A 16,919-nucleotide genomic window follows, 5' to 3' on the forward strand; every position below is an offset into this window, starting at 1 on the left:
ATGAGCACTTGAATCACCTAGGCATTGAAGACCAAGTGCTGGAAGATGGAATTTATATGGATGGGTACTCACTTGTTGGCATGGACATGTTGGGCTGAATGGCCTGTTTCCCTGATGTATGACTCTATGACTTAACTGTACAAAGTAAAATTGCAGCATAAGAATGAAGAGAGTTGGACTTACAACATTCCACTGGTACAATAGGTGTGCAGTGAATAGTCTTTGGTTGTTGACAGGAATCCATGACACAAAATATGATGCTGTCATAGAAATGCTCTTTAAAATTATGAATAAAACAAGCAACTTTTCCCGGTTCAATCTTGCCACAAGGAGTGGAAATCTTTGGTTCATTTAACCTGGATAAAAATACATCGGGAATAGAAATAAGTGCCGATAAAAGGTCAACCAGGTTGATCAATAAGTGCCAATAAAGTTTGGATGTTGCTTCCGGAATTAAGGTCAAACTGAAGGGTAGAGGGGTAAAACTTTAAGCATAGGGCACAGGAAAGGCCTAATACAGCAGAAGTAACACAAGGTCAGGGAGCTCGTAACTTGTTCCAGAACAATAAAAGCTACAGTCTTACAGCTCAGCAGTCAAACGATTTACTTCAGAGTAAACTTTGCAAAGCAAGTTAAAAGGAACTCTCGTTGGATCCCTTGGCCAGCTGCAGCAGGCATTGCAGACTAACGACAGTTTCTGAATAAAAGTTTGGCTTACCCATAAGACAAACAGTACTGTGTATCTGGTGATGCAGTCTCATCGATATCCCAGGTACAGTTTACATGGTTTTCGTTATAAAACAAACAGGTCACATTGCGAATCGAGGAAGACTGATTACCTGCACCCAAGAAATATTTCAAAACTTATGTGCTTGTATGGACAGACTCAAGAACAGCTTCTTCCCCACCGCTATCAAACTTCTGAACCAATCACCTCTTTCATATCCCCTTCCTGGTGGTGATGCCATATTCTCGGACTCTTAATCGAAATCTCTCGGTTATTCCGTTATTGTCACTTTAGCATTTCTTTTTGCACTACTTCAGCTTGCACTAATATCTTTGCACCATTTTGTTGTTTCGCTGTATTTATTGTTCTATTTATTATCATGTATATTGTTTACTCTGTGAGCTTCACACGAGCAAGGAGTTTCATTGCACCCTGATGTATACGACAATAAACTAATCTGAATCTGATAAATGGGCAGCCCAGTGAGACAGCAGCCAGAGCCACTGTCTGTGTGGAGTTTGTATGTAGCGGTTAGTGTAACACTATTACAGCGCCAGCGACCCGGGTTCAGTTCCGGCTGCTGTCTGTAAGGAGTTTGTACGTCCTCCCTGCGTCTGCGTGGGTTTCCTCCGGGTGCTCCGGTTTCATAGAACATAGAACACTACAACACAGAACAGGCCCTTCAGCCCACAATGTAGTGCCGACATAGCTAATCCCTCCTACCTACAGAATGCCCATATCCCTCTATTTTCCTCTCATTCATGTGCCCATCCGAGCCCCTCTCAAAAGCCCCCAATGAATTTGCCTCCACCACCCTACTAGACAACACATTCCAAAGCCGTACGGGTTAGGAAGTTGTGGGCGTGCTATGTTGGCGCCGGAAGCGAGGCGACACTTGCGGGCTGCCCCCAGAACACTCTACGCAAAAGATGCATCTCACTGTGGGTTTCGATGTACATGTGACTAATAAAGATCTGATCTTATCTTATGTTCTCTCTGACTCCTGGGTGCCTCCTGGGTGCCTCCTGGGTGCCTCCTGGGTGCCTCCTGTCTCTTTCCACATTCAAAGGCACACTGGTAGGTTAAATGGCTGCTGCAAGTTGCCCCTGGTGTATGTTGGAGAATTAATGGGAATATGTGAGAACGCCGGCTGCAAAGAAATAGGCCAGGAAGTGGGACTGATGGGAATGCTCCGGGAATCGGCATAGACGTAATAGGTCAAAGTGCCTTCATCTACAGTGTAAGGAAAATATGCATATGAAAACTGGTCAATATTTACCCCTTACTAACACGACTAAAACAAATTACAGTAGGACTCCGATAATCTGCTATCCAATCATTTAGAATTCCCAATGGTTTGGCATCTGGTTCACCAGGTAATGTTTATCATGCTCTCTTCTGGTCATTGGTTCCTATATTCCCATTCAACTCACCAGGTCTCCGGTTCCCACACTCTCTTTTGATCGACCAAGGTCCTGTTTTGCATGGTCCCTTTAAACTTACCTAGTTCACTGGGAATTGTTATTGGTATTGGTTTATTATTGTCACTTGTACCGAGGTACAGTGAATTTATTACAAACGAAAGTGAATTAAAAATATTCTGGGGTATTAATAATTGAATAACATCAAATAGTCCGGAAAATTTGCTCATACAGCTCCATCAAAGCCGGTAGCATGCGGGATTATTGGAGTTTTACTAACTAGTCACATTCACATGGCTGTTTGTGGGGACTTGCTGTGCATTACATTGGCTGCTGCAGCATTTCAAAGGACTTCATTGCCTGTAAGGTGCTTTAGTACATCTTGCAAGAGCTGTGTAGGGTGTTATCTAAGTGCAAGCCTTCCTTTGCAACGCACCAATACGTATGTAGAGGCGTTTCCAAGCAACGATACTCTGGTTTAAACAGAGTATCATTCCCTTGCTGAGTCTGTGCCTTACAAATGGACAGGAAACAGAGAGGCCCAGTGTTCAGATGCCCTACCAGGGCCTGGGTGTGAGTTGGGGTTCTGGGGTGGGGTGGGAACCTGAGCTTGTTCTGGACTACCTTCTCCCCTCTCTTGTCCGGCAGAAGATACAAAAGCATGAGAGCACAAACCACCAGGCTCAAGGACAGCTTCTATCCCACTGTTATCAGACACTTGAACGGACCTCTCATGTGCTAAAAGATGGACTTCTGATTTCCTTTTTCTACCTTGACGTGGCCCTTGCACTTTATTTGTCTATCTGCACTGCACTTTCATTGTAACTGCAACATTATGTTCTGCATTCTGTTTTCTTCTTACTATCTGGATGTACTTATGTATGGCATGATCTGTCTGGATGGCATGCAAGCAAGAGCTTTTCACTGTTTCTCCGTACATGTGACAATAATAAACCAACACCAATGCCAATTGATAGCATAAACTCCATGCACTTGGAGAGTGAGACTCCATTTTACTCTCCAATATAATTCATATTTATATCTCTGTAAGTTAGAACATAGAACATAAAACACTACAGCACAGTAGAGGCCCTTCATCCCACAATGTTGTGCCAACATTTTATCCTGCTCTAAGGTCTATCTAACCCTTCCCTCCTACATAGCCCCCTATTTTTCTATCATTCATGTGTCTATCTCCGAGTCTCTTAAATGTCCCTAATGTATCTGCCCCCACAACCTCTGCCGGCAGTGCGTTCCACGCACCCACCACTCTGTGTAAAAAAACGTACCCCTGACATCCCCCTTATAACTTCCTCCAATCACCTTAAAATTATGTCCCCTTGTGTTAGCCATGTTCTGCAGATGAATACAGTTGTCCTTCGCAGAAGATCTGCCACTTCCTTCTTGATTGAGCTTGGGAACTACCTCTTAGTTCAAGACCTTTTGGGCCAAATTTCCCTGCCTCAGTAAGGGACTTTCCTTTGTTTTTGCAAAGGGATCTCAACACCCTAACCTCTGAAGGCAGTACTGGCTTATGTAATGGGAAGTCCCGCATTGTGTAATAGTGCTATAGCTTCTCTCTGTAATCTGTGTTCTGTTGTTCTGAAAGATTGGGTATCCTCCATGATATCACAGGGTCCAGAACTAGAAGAGTGACAGAGCACATGTCACTTGCCTGGTTAAACACAGTTCAAACACTCCAGAGCAATCCATCTGACTGGCACCTCCTTCCACCCAAAACATTCACGTCCCCCATCAGCTGCACAATGTGGTTGCAATTGTATTGTCTACAAAATATACTACAGTTACTAACTCAGGTTAGGCCAATAGCACCTCCCAACCTCTGACAGTAAAAAACAGGGCAGCAGGCGTATGGAACTTTACCATCTTCTCATGATACCTTGACTTCAGAATCAGGTTTATTATCACTGACATATGTCGTGAAATTTGTTGTTTTGTGGCAGCAAGACATAAGGACATAAAAATTACTATAAGTTATAAAAAATAAAGAAATAGTGCAAAATAGGAATAACGAGGTAGTGTTCACGGATCATTCAGAAATCCAATGGCGGAGGGGAAGAAGTTGTTCCTGAAAAATTGAGTGAGGGTCTTCAGGCTCCTGTACCTCTTGATGGTAGTAACGTGAAGAGGGAATGTCCTGGGTGGTGAGGGTCCTTAATGATAGATGTCGCCTTCTTAAGGCACCATTTATTGAAGATGTCCTCGATGGTGGGGAAAACATCTACAAGGAATTACAGCATCAGTGAGTAATATTTGTATCTATCTTTATCCAACTTGGTGGGATCTTTATGTGGTTTATATACCAGGGTTACACTTACTTCACTTCCTGTGTGAAAGTAAAGGGCAATATAAAAAAAACTGAACCACAACTAAATGACTTAATATGGAGAAACAAATTTAACAAAGTGCCAATTGTAAAGTAATAAAAATAACATGTGAAGTTATAGGCCACATTTATTTCCTCTCAGGTAACTTCCCTTTCTAGCTGATAGTTCGTCTTCTTGCGTGGCTCTTATTAAAGCAAAGGAGTTATTCAGAGCAATTCACAAGATATATTAAATCATCTATTTTGTTTGCCTCCTGTGCTCTTATTAACATTAGGTGGAAATGTCAAACCCTAGAGAGCATAGGTTGAAGGTGAGAGGGTGAAGGTTAAAGGAGATTTGCAAGGCAAGTTTTTGTTTACACAGCGAGTAGTAGCTGCCTGGAATTTGTTGCCTGGGGAGGTGGTAAAAGTAGATACGGTAGCAACGCTTAAGAGGTATTTAGATAGACACATGAACAGGCAGGGAATAGAGGAATATGGACCATTTGCAGGCATATGGGATTAGTAGATTGGCATGATTGTTGGTGCAGACATGGTGGGCTGAGGGGCCTGTTCCTCTGCTGTACTGTCCTATGTTCTACGTTCCATGTTCCATGATGCATAATCACCAGCCATATGTTGTGGTTCAGGCCCCATAATGGACCAAAGCCCATTAGCAAGGGTGACACTGTCATGCGATCATGATAGAGCATGATGTTAACAGTCCTGATGAAGGGTCTCGGCCCAAAGCTTGGACTGTCCATTTCCCTCCATAGATGCTGCCTGACCTGTTGAGTTCTTCCAGTAATTTGTGTGCTGCTCCAGATTTCCAGATCTGCAGTCTCTCTTGGGTCCTAATTCTCATGTTCATTTTCTGACCCAACTCTTGAAAAGGCTGATCCCTGCTGCCCCCCTCCCCCAGCACAACCCCCGGCCAAACTCATAAGACACAGGAACAGGAATAGGCCACTTGGTTCGGGTTGCTCTGCTCTTCATCAAAGTCGTGGTTGATCATTGATCTCAACTCCATATCTATCCCCTACCCCTTGGTTCCCTTTGTATCCAGACCAATGAATGAACTTAGTGACTGAGCCTCCGTTTGGGGTAAAGGTTTTCAAATTTTCCGCTGAATGAAGAAATTCTTCCTCATCTTAGTCCTAAATGGCAAGACTGCGACCCCTGATACAAGACCCCAGCCAGAGAAAACATTTTCCCTTGATCCAACCTGTGAGATTTTGGAAACTTCTATGAAATTTCCTCTCACTTCTCTAAACTCTAGAGAATACCAGGTTAGCCAACTCAATCTCTCCTCTTAAGGCAAGTCCCACACCCTGGAACCAGACTAGTGAATCTTCACCAAACCTATGTCCCTTTTTTAAATTGGGGATCAAAAGTATGACGCATCCCATGATTATTGTGGCTTGGAGGAAAAAGCAGGAGGAAATGCCATATTCCTACCCAGCAGAAGATGCCTACAGCCCCATAGCAGCCAGCAAATCCATCCCTATCCATCCTGCCGGTCTCCCAAATGCTCGTTTATATGCACAGGATGCCCATAAGTCAGGTGATTATAACCCAGGGAGGGACTGTATTTGGTTTATCACTAAGTCTTTGATAAATACATTGTGTCTAAAACTAAAGCACATGGTACAGGGATAATGCATGGCATGGTTTGAAAATTGGTTGACAGAAAACAGAGGGTAGGCATAAATGTGGTGGCAGGCAGTAACTAGCAGGGATCACTGTTTGGGACTCTACGATTCATGACAAACATCAATGATTTGAATGTCACGTCTCAAAATTTGCGAAGACACTAAACCTGGTGGGATCATGAATGGTGAGGAGGATGCAAAGTGGGATGCAAAGGGGCAGGCACAGTAGTGTAGCGGTTAGCGTAACACTACTGCAGTGCCAGCGACGCAGGTTCAATTCCCGCTGCTGCCTGTAAGGAGTCTGTACGTTCTCCCCGTGTCTGCATGGGTTTCCTCTGGGTGCTCCGGTTTCCTCCCACGTTCCAAAGACGTACGGGTTAGGAAGTTGTGGGCATGCTATGTTGGCGCCGGAAGTGTGGTGACACTTGTGGGCTGCCCCCAGACAACTCTACGCAAAGATGCTTCTCACTGCGTGTTTCGATGTACATGTGACTAATAAAGAAATCTCATCTCACCTCAAGGCGATTTGGGCAGATTAAGTGAGTGGGCAAAAGATTGGTAGGTATAATATAACGTGAATAAATGTGAAGTTATCCACTTTGGTAGGAAGAGCAGAATGAAGGCATATTGTTTAAATGCTGTTGGATTGGAAGGGTTGATGTACAAATGAGATGTGGGTGTTGTGTTTAGTCACCACATGCAAATACACAGGTGCAGCATCTTAACAAGGCAATTGGTATGTTGGCCTTCATAGCAAGGGGATTCAGATACAGGAGCAACGATCTCTTGGTACAGTTATACAGGTTCTTGGGAAGACCACACCTGGAGTATGGTGTGAAGTTTTTCCCTCCTTATCTAAGAAAGGATATACAGTACTTGTTACAGAGGGAGTGTGCAGCAAAGGTTCTCCATACTGATTCCTGAGATAGCGAGACTGCTGTATGTGGAAAGGTTAGATTCCCCTAGGTTTGTATTCAATAGAGTTTAGAAGAATGAGAAGGGATCCAATTGAAACTTACAAAATTCTGGCTGATTTAGACAAAGAGGATATGAGGAGAATGTTTTCCCTGGCTGGGGTATCTTGAATGAAGGGTCGCAGTCTCGGAATGTGGAATAGAATTTAGGAGACACAAGAGACTATAGAAGCTGGAATCTAGAGCAACAAACAATCTCCTGGAGGAACTCAGCGGGTTGAGCAGCATCTGTTGGGGGGGGGGGGCGCAGTTGGGGAGAGGGTGTGGAGGAATTGTCAATGTTTCAGGTTGAAACCCTGCACCAGGACTAAGGGTGGAGAGGGAAGATAGCCAGTATAAAGAGGAGAGGGGGTGGGGTGAGACAGAGACCAGAAGCGATTGATGGACCAAGGGGAGGGGGGAGCTGAAGGATGCCGGGCAGATCGAGTCAGGTAGGCGAGGAGGAGGGGTGGAGCTGGGAGACAGAGGCAGGTGGATAATAGATGGGGGCAGAGAACAAAAAGGAGGCAGATGGAGCCAGGAGAATGAAGTTAAGATAAGATATTTACTTATTAGTCACATCGAAACATACAGTGAAATGCATCGTTTTATTGCGTAGAATGTCCTAGGGGCAGCCCACAAGTGTCGCCACTCTCCTGGTGCCAACATAGCATGCCCACAACTCCTAACCTGTACGTCTTTTGGAATGTGGGAGGAAACCGGAGCACCTGGAGGAAACCCACACAGACACAGGGAGAACGTACAAACTCCTTACAGACAACGGCAGGAATTGAACCCGGGTCGTTGGCACTGTAATAGCGTTAAGCTAACCGCTACACTACTGTGCTGCCCCATGGAGTAGGCTGCTGGAGGGCGATAAGCAGCAACACAAAGGCTACCATTTCTGGAATCTGTTAAGGCGATAAGGTGGAAGGTGATAAGAACTTCGGAACTGAGGTAAGAAATCTCTTCACTTGAGTGTAGTTAACGTTAATGGATTTCATTACGACAGAGTTGTAGAGGCCAAGTCACTGAATATATTTAAGGACATAAATTTTTAGATGCAAAAGGCATCAGGAGTTAGAGGGCAGAAATATGGAACTGAGATAGAGGAACAACAGTGATCATATTGAATGGCAAAGCAGACTCCAAGAGCTGAATGGCCCACTCCTGTACCTATTTTTCTATATTTCAATGCTGATTTTTCTCAGTCTCTTTATCCTTTTGAACTTTGCATATAAGATTAAAAATGAAACATAATTTTACTAAATGAGAGAATACTCTTAAGTACATCAAAGGAAGAATTCTTTTTCTCAATTTTGTATTCCACAAGAGTTAATTTCAAAAATAATATTCACAATTAGAGCTGGTGGTAACCAAGGTAAATTTGCCATATCAATGATACAAAAAATGTACTTCTGCTTTGTAGCTCACAATAGCTTAGGTATTTCACATTTATTGTAGAGGGAAAGACATGCTTTGGAAATCATTGCTGTTCTACACAAATCCTTCATGAAATTCATTACCTACAGAGAGGAATACTGATGCCATCTTTCCGAGGATTACAGACAAACTGGATTCTGGACATTACCTTTGTATTATCTGACAGTTATGAGTTGAAATTACTCACCCGTTCCTTTCACAGTAGTGGAGGGAGACCCATTAGCAGCGATTATCCAAATCACGGCCAATTGTAATAAAGGGGGGATGGGTGACATGGTGATGGGGTCTCCTAACTCAAGTGAAATGACAGTCCCAGCACAACCTAAGGAGAACATATGTATGGATTAGAATATCTTGTGATTTTGTTTTTGCTTAACTTTCAAAGGTTTGCCATCTAAATTTATTCCTTTGGATCATTCAGTGGGTGTGTCTTGATGTCTTTTGCATCTCGTGATCAAGTTCACATGTAGCTGGAATTTCATCCTGGGACCAAGTATTCTGGATATTACAATTTTATCACATACGATCTAATGCTTCTATGAAAGTCATCACATGACCAGCTGGAAGAATATTTATCACTGCTACTATCTCCTTACAATTCTCCAGGACCCGAGGGACTGGGTTATAGGGAAAGGCTGGGCAGGCTAGAAAGTGTAGCGGTTAGTGTAATGCTATTACAGTGCCAGTGACCTGAGTTCAATTCAGGCCGCTGTCTGTAAGGAGTTTGTACGTTCTCCCCATGTCTGCATGGGTTTCCTCTGGGTGCTCCAGTTTCCCCCCACATTCCAAAGATTTACGGGTTAGGAAGTTGTGGGCATGCTATGTTGGCGCCAGAAGTGTGGCAACACTTGCGGGCTGCCCCCCAGAACACTTTATGCAAAAGATTCATTTCACTGTGTGTTTCCATGTACACGTGACTAATAAAGATACCTTATCTTATCACTGGAGCGTAGGACACTGAGGGGTGATCTGAAAGAGGTGTATAAAATCATGAGGGGCATCGATAATGAACAGGCGAATGCACACAGTCTTTTTCTCAGGGTTGGAGAAGCAAGAACTAGAGGGAATAGGTTTACGGTGAGAGAGGAGAGACCTAATAGGAACCTGAGTGCTAACTTTTTCACCCTGAAGGCAGTCAGCATATCGAACGTGCTGCCAGAGATAGTGGTTGAGGCAGGTACAATAACAACATTTAAAACACATTTGGACAGGGACATGGATAGGAAAGGTTTAGAGGGATATAGGTCAAACGTGAGCAAATGGGACTAGCTTAGATGGACATCTTGGTTAGCATGGATGAGTTGGACCAAAGGGCCTGTTTCCTTGCTGTATGACTCCATGACTAATCGCAATGCACTGTGTGCTGATATGAATACATAAAAGACAAACACTGGCAGCAAATGTTTGCCCGGTATAATATTTAATAAGCTTCTGACCACACATTGATGCCATCACTAAGATTATTCCTTCTACCCCACAAATTTTATTTTCAAAAATTATTAATTTGCAGTAACGTTACCAGTAATGTCAGCAGTTAATTGTCACTCTCAACCTGCTTCTAAGGAGGAGGCAGTTAAGACTTAACTATATCAGTGGTTCTGGACTCACACATAGGCTAGAGGAGTAAGAAAACCAAAGAAAATGGGAGCAGGAACCTACTCAGTCCCTCAGGACTGTGCCGCCATTCATTATAATCTTGTCTGATCTGCCTCAGGCCTCAGCTCTTCTCTGTGCCAGTTCCCCACAGACCACAGTTCTTTGAACTATCAAAAATTTATCTGCCTCCTCTTTAAATACCTTCAATGATCTAGCCTCCACAACCCTCCACAACAGCAGGTTTCATTCCCTGCAGGATCAAATGTGTTTTTACATCAATACAATAATTTATTAGTTACTGCCACTGGCTTTAACTGCAGATGTATTGGTTTACCTGAATTTAAATTTCCTTGTGACCATAGTCATGAGGAAGTAAAGTGATAAGAAACTGTGACTGTACATAAAAATACCTCGCAAGCAAGAGCAAGCAAACTACTGACTCAGGGCTAGGTGATAATTACTGCGTCCGGAACATTGGCTGCAGGCCAGTTATATTAGACAATAAGGGTGGTGGGTGTAATAAACAGTGAGTGGGAAGCTTGTCCTAAATAATGAGGGTGATACCTGTCTTTGAATCTCTTGATTGTAAATCAATTATATTGGACAATAGGTGTGATGTCTGCCTTTGGATCTCTGAGGCCTGACCGAAACTCACGGAGCCACATTCATTAAGTGTGCGTGACAATATCTGTATAAATTACCGTCTGCTCCTTTGTATGTAGAGACCTCAGGTAGCGACTCTCAACGAGTGCTGAAGAGACCTCTCCCTAGCAGTATACTGCTAATAAACGTGTTTTTACTGAATCAACCTGGTGGCACTGTGTTACTTTGCAGCAGACAGGAGTGGGAACCTAAAATTGGGACAACAGTGGGGCTTGAACTTGGTTAAGGCCTCTGGATAACAGTTCATTTATTTAAGATCTATTCCTCCACACCCACAAAACATCTGAACCTGTTCACCTGAGGTTGAATCCTCAATCTGTACCTTCATTACCTCTGGATTTGGCTCTTGCAGTGGACTCATGACCAAGGCCTCCCAGCTACCCTTCATAAATTTCAGGCCATCGAAAATTCTGAACTTGCGCCAAGTCCCACTCAACTGTAATTCTCCCTGCTCGGGGTTTGACACCGGTGCCCAGTTACGTGATATCTAATTTTCAAAAATTGTCACCTTGCTTACAAATCCCTTTAGAGTCTCATTGATCCATATTTCTGTAAAACTTTCCATCCATTTAGCCTTCTGAGATACCTGCACCCCTCCAACACTGCTTGCTGAAGTATCCTGGTATTAATCACTGCATCATTCATGTCCATGCCTTCAACTTCCAGGGCCCCAAACCCTAGAACTCCTTCTCTAAATTTCTCTCCCTCTCTTCCCTCCATTAAACCTCCCTCTTTGTCTCAGTGTTTGTCACCTGCCCTAATGCTGTGCAATTCAGTGACAATTTTTGTTCCTGCGATGCCCTTGGGAATTTTCACTGCATTAGAAATGCAGAGTTAAGCTTGTTGCTGTACAGTTGCTAGAAAACCTTGGGGGGGGGGGGGGAAAGAGTGCAAGGGGGTCTCAGATTTTTCTCTCCAGGATTCCGCTGGGTCTCCCGCTGAAGACATTCCAAACTTTGCTGGTTTTGTGCATAATGGCTTTGTGCATAATTATACTTGTGCATATGGCAATAAACTCAAAGTCAAAGTCGAGTTCATTGTCATCTGCACAAGTACATGTATGCACAGGTGCAATGAAAAACTTACTTGCAGCAGCATCACAGGCACATAACATCAGATATACAACATTCACAAGGAAAACATAAATTAACAATATAAATTATACAAGAAAGAACACAATTAGGACATCAAAAAGTCTATTGTAATGCAAAGTGGTCACACTGTTGCTTTACTAGGGCAGTGCAGTTTGGTTCAAGAAGCGAATTGTTGAAGGGAAGTAGCTGTTGTTGAACCTGGTGGTGAGGGACTTCAGGCTTCTGTAACTCCTGCCCAATGATAGCTGCGAGAAGATGGCATGGCCTGGATGGCGAGGATCTTTGATGATAGATGTTGCCTTCTTCAGGCAGCGTCTCATGTAGATACTACCGTTGGAGGGGAGGGATGTGCCTGTGATGTATTGGGCTGAGTCCACTACTCTCTTCAGCTTCTTCCATTCCTGCACATTCGAGCTGCTTTACTGGACCGTGAAGCAATCAGTTAGGATTAACTAAGTGGGAATGTGAGTAAGGAGGATCATATAAAGAGGATTCAGTGGCATATAGACAAATTGAGTGAGTGGGTGAGAACATGGCAGATGGAATATAATGTGGAAAAATATAAGGCTAAGCTCTTTGGTACACACATTTGCTAAATGTTGAGAGACTGGGTAGTGCTGATGTTCAAAAGAACTGGGTTAGGACGACCATGGTATGTTAGCTTGAATAATGAGAGTTTGATTATAGGGGTAAAGAAGTCCAATTGTACTTGTGAGACCGCACCTGGAGTATTGAGTAGTTTTGGCCACTTTACCATCAAAAGGATGTACTTGTTGTGGAGCGGGTGCAGCAAATATTCACCGAACTGGTTCTAGGAATGATGGGTTGCATATGAGGAGAGATTGAGTAGTCCAGCACTGTATTCATTAGAAATTAGAAGAGTGAAAGGATATCTCATGGAAAGGTACAAAACTGTTAAAGGGCTTGACAGCAACACACACAAAATGCTGGAGAAACTCAGCAGGTCAGGCAGCATCTGTCGAGGGAAATAAAGAGTCAGTGTTTTGGGTTGAGACTTTTCATGAAGGGTCTTGACCCAAAACGTTGACTATTTATTTCCCTCCATAGATGCTGCCTGACGTGCTGAGTTCCTCCAGCATTTTGTGTGTGTTGCTCCAGATTCCAGTATCTGTAGTCTCTTGTGTCTTTGTAAAGGGTTTGACAGGCTGGATACAAGGAGGCTGTCTCCCCTGACTGATGAGTTGGGGCACACAGTTTGCGTTCCTTCAAAACAGAGGGGAAATCAAAATGTTTAGAGATAGTGCAGGAAAATGACAGAGTTAGAAAGTCAATCATGGCAGAAAAGGCTTGAAGAACCAGATGGCCAGCTCCTGCTCCTAATTCTAATGTGCTTTGGGTTTTTATGTTCAAAATGTCAGCAAAACTATGAAACTTTAACCTTTTGACTTGTACGATGGCAATGCAGGAATAGGAGCAAGCCATGTGCCTGTCACTTGGTTGGATTATGTTGATCTGCATCCAAATCATTTACCAAGGTTATCACTTAAAACACATGAAGAGTGACAGAGTTCTAGAGCTGAAAGAGGCCCAGTCATATAAATATTTACAGTAGGAACAGAAGATCTTGGGTTGCCACAGGAATATTTCCACTTAAAAACCAAGGTTTACCAAGTAATGTAATGTAATGTTTGGTGATGTTGTAATGTCTTTGTGAACCTCTTTGTAAGGAGGAGCTTCTAGTACAAGCAAATTTGCTCTTTAAGGGGAATGCCCTCAAAGAACCTGGTGATAGTGTTCTTGTGAAGTTTTGCACTTACGAGTCCTTATGCTTTCAGGTAAGGAGAGTGTTCATGTGATTGCTAATGTGACCAATTCTATAAAAGATGTAAATTGAGTTTAATGAATAAGTCCCAAAGAAGTCTGCTGGAATTCCTGGAAAGTTTTTAAACTTGGTTTGGTCCAGTAAATATACCATGGCTGTAGTGGACAATAGTCAGGGTCAAACTCAGAGTGGAGAACTGAATCTATTTTGTAAACGGCTAACAGCTTAAAAACACAGATGGGCGCATTTGATTTATCAATATAAAAAGAAACCACTATTTATTTTTTAAGTTACCCAGTAACACATTTCATTCATGACCTGACAGTGTGGTATTAAAATCCCATGTAGTGTGGGGTAGCAGGGTTTTCTTTCATAAGAATCGCAATTTATTCATCTAGCATCTATCACAGCATTTATCATCAAAGGTCCCCACCATCCAGGCCACGCCATCTTCTCGCGGCTACCATCGGGCAGGAGGTACAGAAGCCTGAAGTCTCACACCACCAGGTTCAAGAACAGGCTCTCCCCTTCAACCGTTCGGTTCTTGAACCAACTAACATAACACTAATTACTCCCTCAGTATAGCAACACTATGACCACTTTGTACTGCAATGGACTTTGTTTTATTTTGTGCTAACGGTGTTTTTTCTTGTAAAATCTGTGTTTAATTTATGTTTTCCTTGTGAATGTTATGTATCTGATAAGCCTAGGATGGGGGGCTGCTGCAAGTTTTTCATTGCACCTGTGCATACATGTACTTGTGCACATGACAACAAACTTGACTTTGACTTAATCCAACATTGGTTTATGGTAACCAAATATACCAAACTTTGTCTTCATTGGAAAGATGACAGTGTTTTGGAAACAGCATTTTGAGAAGTGGTCTGTGTTCCAAAAATGAGAGACTCTGCCTACAGGATATATTGAGGTTATTGTGGGTGTCAGATATGGTTGCTGTCTCACATCTCCAGTGACCTAGGTTCAATTCTGACCTGCAGTGGTATCTGTGTGCAATTTACACATTCTCCTTGTGACTGTGTGGGTTTCCCCCAAGAGTTCCAGTTTCCTTCTGCATCCCAACATTGTTAGTTGGTAGGTTAATTGGTTACTGCGGTGTAGGTGGGGAGTAGAAGAATCAAAGTGAAACTGATGGGCTTGTGAGAGAGAACAGGTAACGGGGATAAGTGAGGGAATGGAATTGATTGTTTTGGGAACTGTCAGAGATGATTGTTTGAATGGCCTCCTTCTGTTATTAGATTATAAAAGAAATATGACAAAAAAAGGATAATCCAACGTGCATGTTGATCAGGTACAGGAAGCCTCATGTTTACCGGCTGGGAGAAACGCCTGTACCAGCACTACTTTGAGGGATTGTCATTGACTTGTAAATTTGTTGTCGATTTGGGTGAAATTTAATTCACTGACTGTGGTTACTTAATACATCAGATTGCAGACAGATTACCAGTGTTTTGGAGGCAGTATTTTCAGAAGTCATCTGTTTTCCTGAAAGCTGAAGGGTTTTCCCATGGGAGCTACCAGGATTATTGTCATGGATTACTGTGGGGGAGGAGGTGGTCCACTCTTATCTTTCTTCTGCAATCGGTGGCATTAGGGTTACAACCTTGAGTCACAGAGCATATAGCATGGAAACAGGCCCTTCGGCCCAACTGGTCCATGCTGATCAAAATATACATGCAACCATACACTTACTTACAGAAGTAGGCGGGGTTGTTGGACTCCTTCTGGGCCACCGATGTGACAGGGAGGAGGTAGAGGGCTTGGAAAGTAAGGGCAGAAGTGGAAGTAGGAGAGCAGAGAGACTTCGACCTGCAGAGGACATCCAGTAACGGTGAAGAAAGTACAACAAAACAACTTGAATTTCAGATCAGAGAATGTGTAAGCGCTGCCAGGGGTGCTGGTGGAGGCAAATACAGCCAGAGGCATTTAAGAGGCTCTTAGATAGGCACATGAATGAGATTGTGTAAGCAGAAGGGATTTCTTTAGGTAGGCATTTAATTAGTAGATTAATTAGTTTGGCACAACATCATGGGCCGAAGAGTCTGTTCTTGTGCTGCACTGTTCTATGTTCCAAACACACAACACCACAAGAGGCAAAAATACCAATTTCAGAGATACACATTGCATATATGAGTCTAAATTTAATTACCATTGGAAAAATGGCATAAGTACCAATGACAGCAATAGTATTGTCCATAACAGAGTGATCAGTATAAAAACTGCCAGTATAACGCCAGTTTTCAGAACAATATAACTAGCGTTATACTGACAGTTTTTACACACACACAAATAAATAGCAATATTAATATATCTACAGCACGGATATCAAAACGAGAAACACCATTCAAATATTAATATCAATAACAAAGATAGCAGACTAATACACCAGTTGCTGGAGGAACTCAGCAGGTCAGGCAGCATCTATGGAGGAAAATGGTCAGTCGACGTTTCGGGTCGAGACCCTTCATCTGGAAGCCCTGACCCGCTGAGTTCCTCCAGCATCGCGTGTGTTGCTCCAGATTCCAGCATTTGCAGTCTCTTAGTGTCTCCAATAACAGATTGATGCTTTACTATGAGAGAAATATTAATATTCGTCAATTCTAATGGCAGAATTATTAATAGGAGAGATACTACTTACGGCAATGAGAGCTCTTGTGGGTACAGTAATTCCAATCTGATCAGTGAACGAGAAGAGTGAATGACAGACTTTCAGTGGACGAAACGATAGACAGTGAAGTTACCCAAAGAACGGAGAGTCACTGTCCTTCACCAGTCTCTTTCCGAGTGCTGTAGATTTCACGCAATTTAAAGCAGGCGGCCTTTGAGGTGATCAACAAGTCGTTGATTTGAGTGAAAATCGCAGTCTTTCCAGCGACTGAACCCAGAGGAAGCCCGGTTCAGTCAAGAGTGACAAGAGTGACCCTGATGCCGGAGAAGTGGCTCTGAAGATAAAAGAACACAACGTGCAAACTGCCCTATTTGTAAAGGGGAGATCCCTAGTGCAGCCAGCAGTGCGGTGCGGAGCGTTCGGAGACTTGACGAGTCAGATCAGCAGGTAAATACGAGGCGGGACCTGAAATTCCAAGAAACAGCCCGTGACGCACTGCTCATCGGCTGGGTGTGAGGCAGACAAGTGGCAGCAGGTAAAATGTGTCTCAGCAGGAGAATGAGACTCCCGGCATTGTACCTTGCGGGGAACACTCAGATATCATGGAAATCCGCTGATCATACCTAAGGTGTACT

General features: G+C 43.2%; 1 protein-coding gene across 3 annotated transcripts in view; it reads right to left on the bottom strand.

Moving 5' to 3' along the window:
• LOC127575647 (interleukin-13 receptor subunit alpha-1-like) overlaps positions 1 to 16,708 on the bottom strand; it is a 41,747-nt gene extending 25,039 nt beyond the window's left edge. Inside the window, exons 1-5 of one of the 3 annotated variants that reach the window (XM_052025529.1) lie at positions 16,315 to 16,708; positions 8,710 to 8,844; positions 4,274 to 4,390; positions 719 to 839; positions 184 to 356 (exon numbers count right to left, since the gene is read on the bottom strand). In XM_052025529.1, the coding sequence (XP_051881489.1) occupies positions 184 to 356; positions 719 to 839; positions 4,274 to 4,390; positions 8,710 to 8,797 (499 nt within the window). In that variant the 5' untranslated portion in view covers positions 8,798 to 8,844; positions 16,315 to 16,708. The remainder of the gene's footprint in view (positions 1 to 183; positions 357 to 718; positions 840 to 4,273; positions 4,391 to 8,709; positions 8,845 to 16,314) is intronic. The other 2 variants (XM_052025528.1, XM_052025530.1) reach the window with 2 other exon arrangements.
• Positions 16,709 to 16,919: the final 211 nt, after the last annotated feature.

This window comes from Pristis pectinata, chromosome 11 (assembly GCF_009764475.1).
Source record: "Pristis pectinata isolate sPriPec2 chromosome 11, sPriPec2.1.pri, whole genome shotgun sequence".
In the NCBI taxonomy this organism is placed as follows: domain Eukaryota; kingdom Metazoa; phylum Chordata; class Chondrichthyes; order Rhinopristiformes; family Pristidae; genus Pristis; species Pristis pectinata.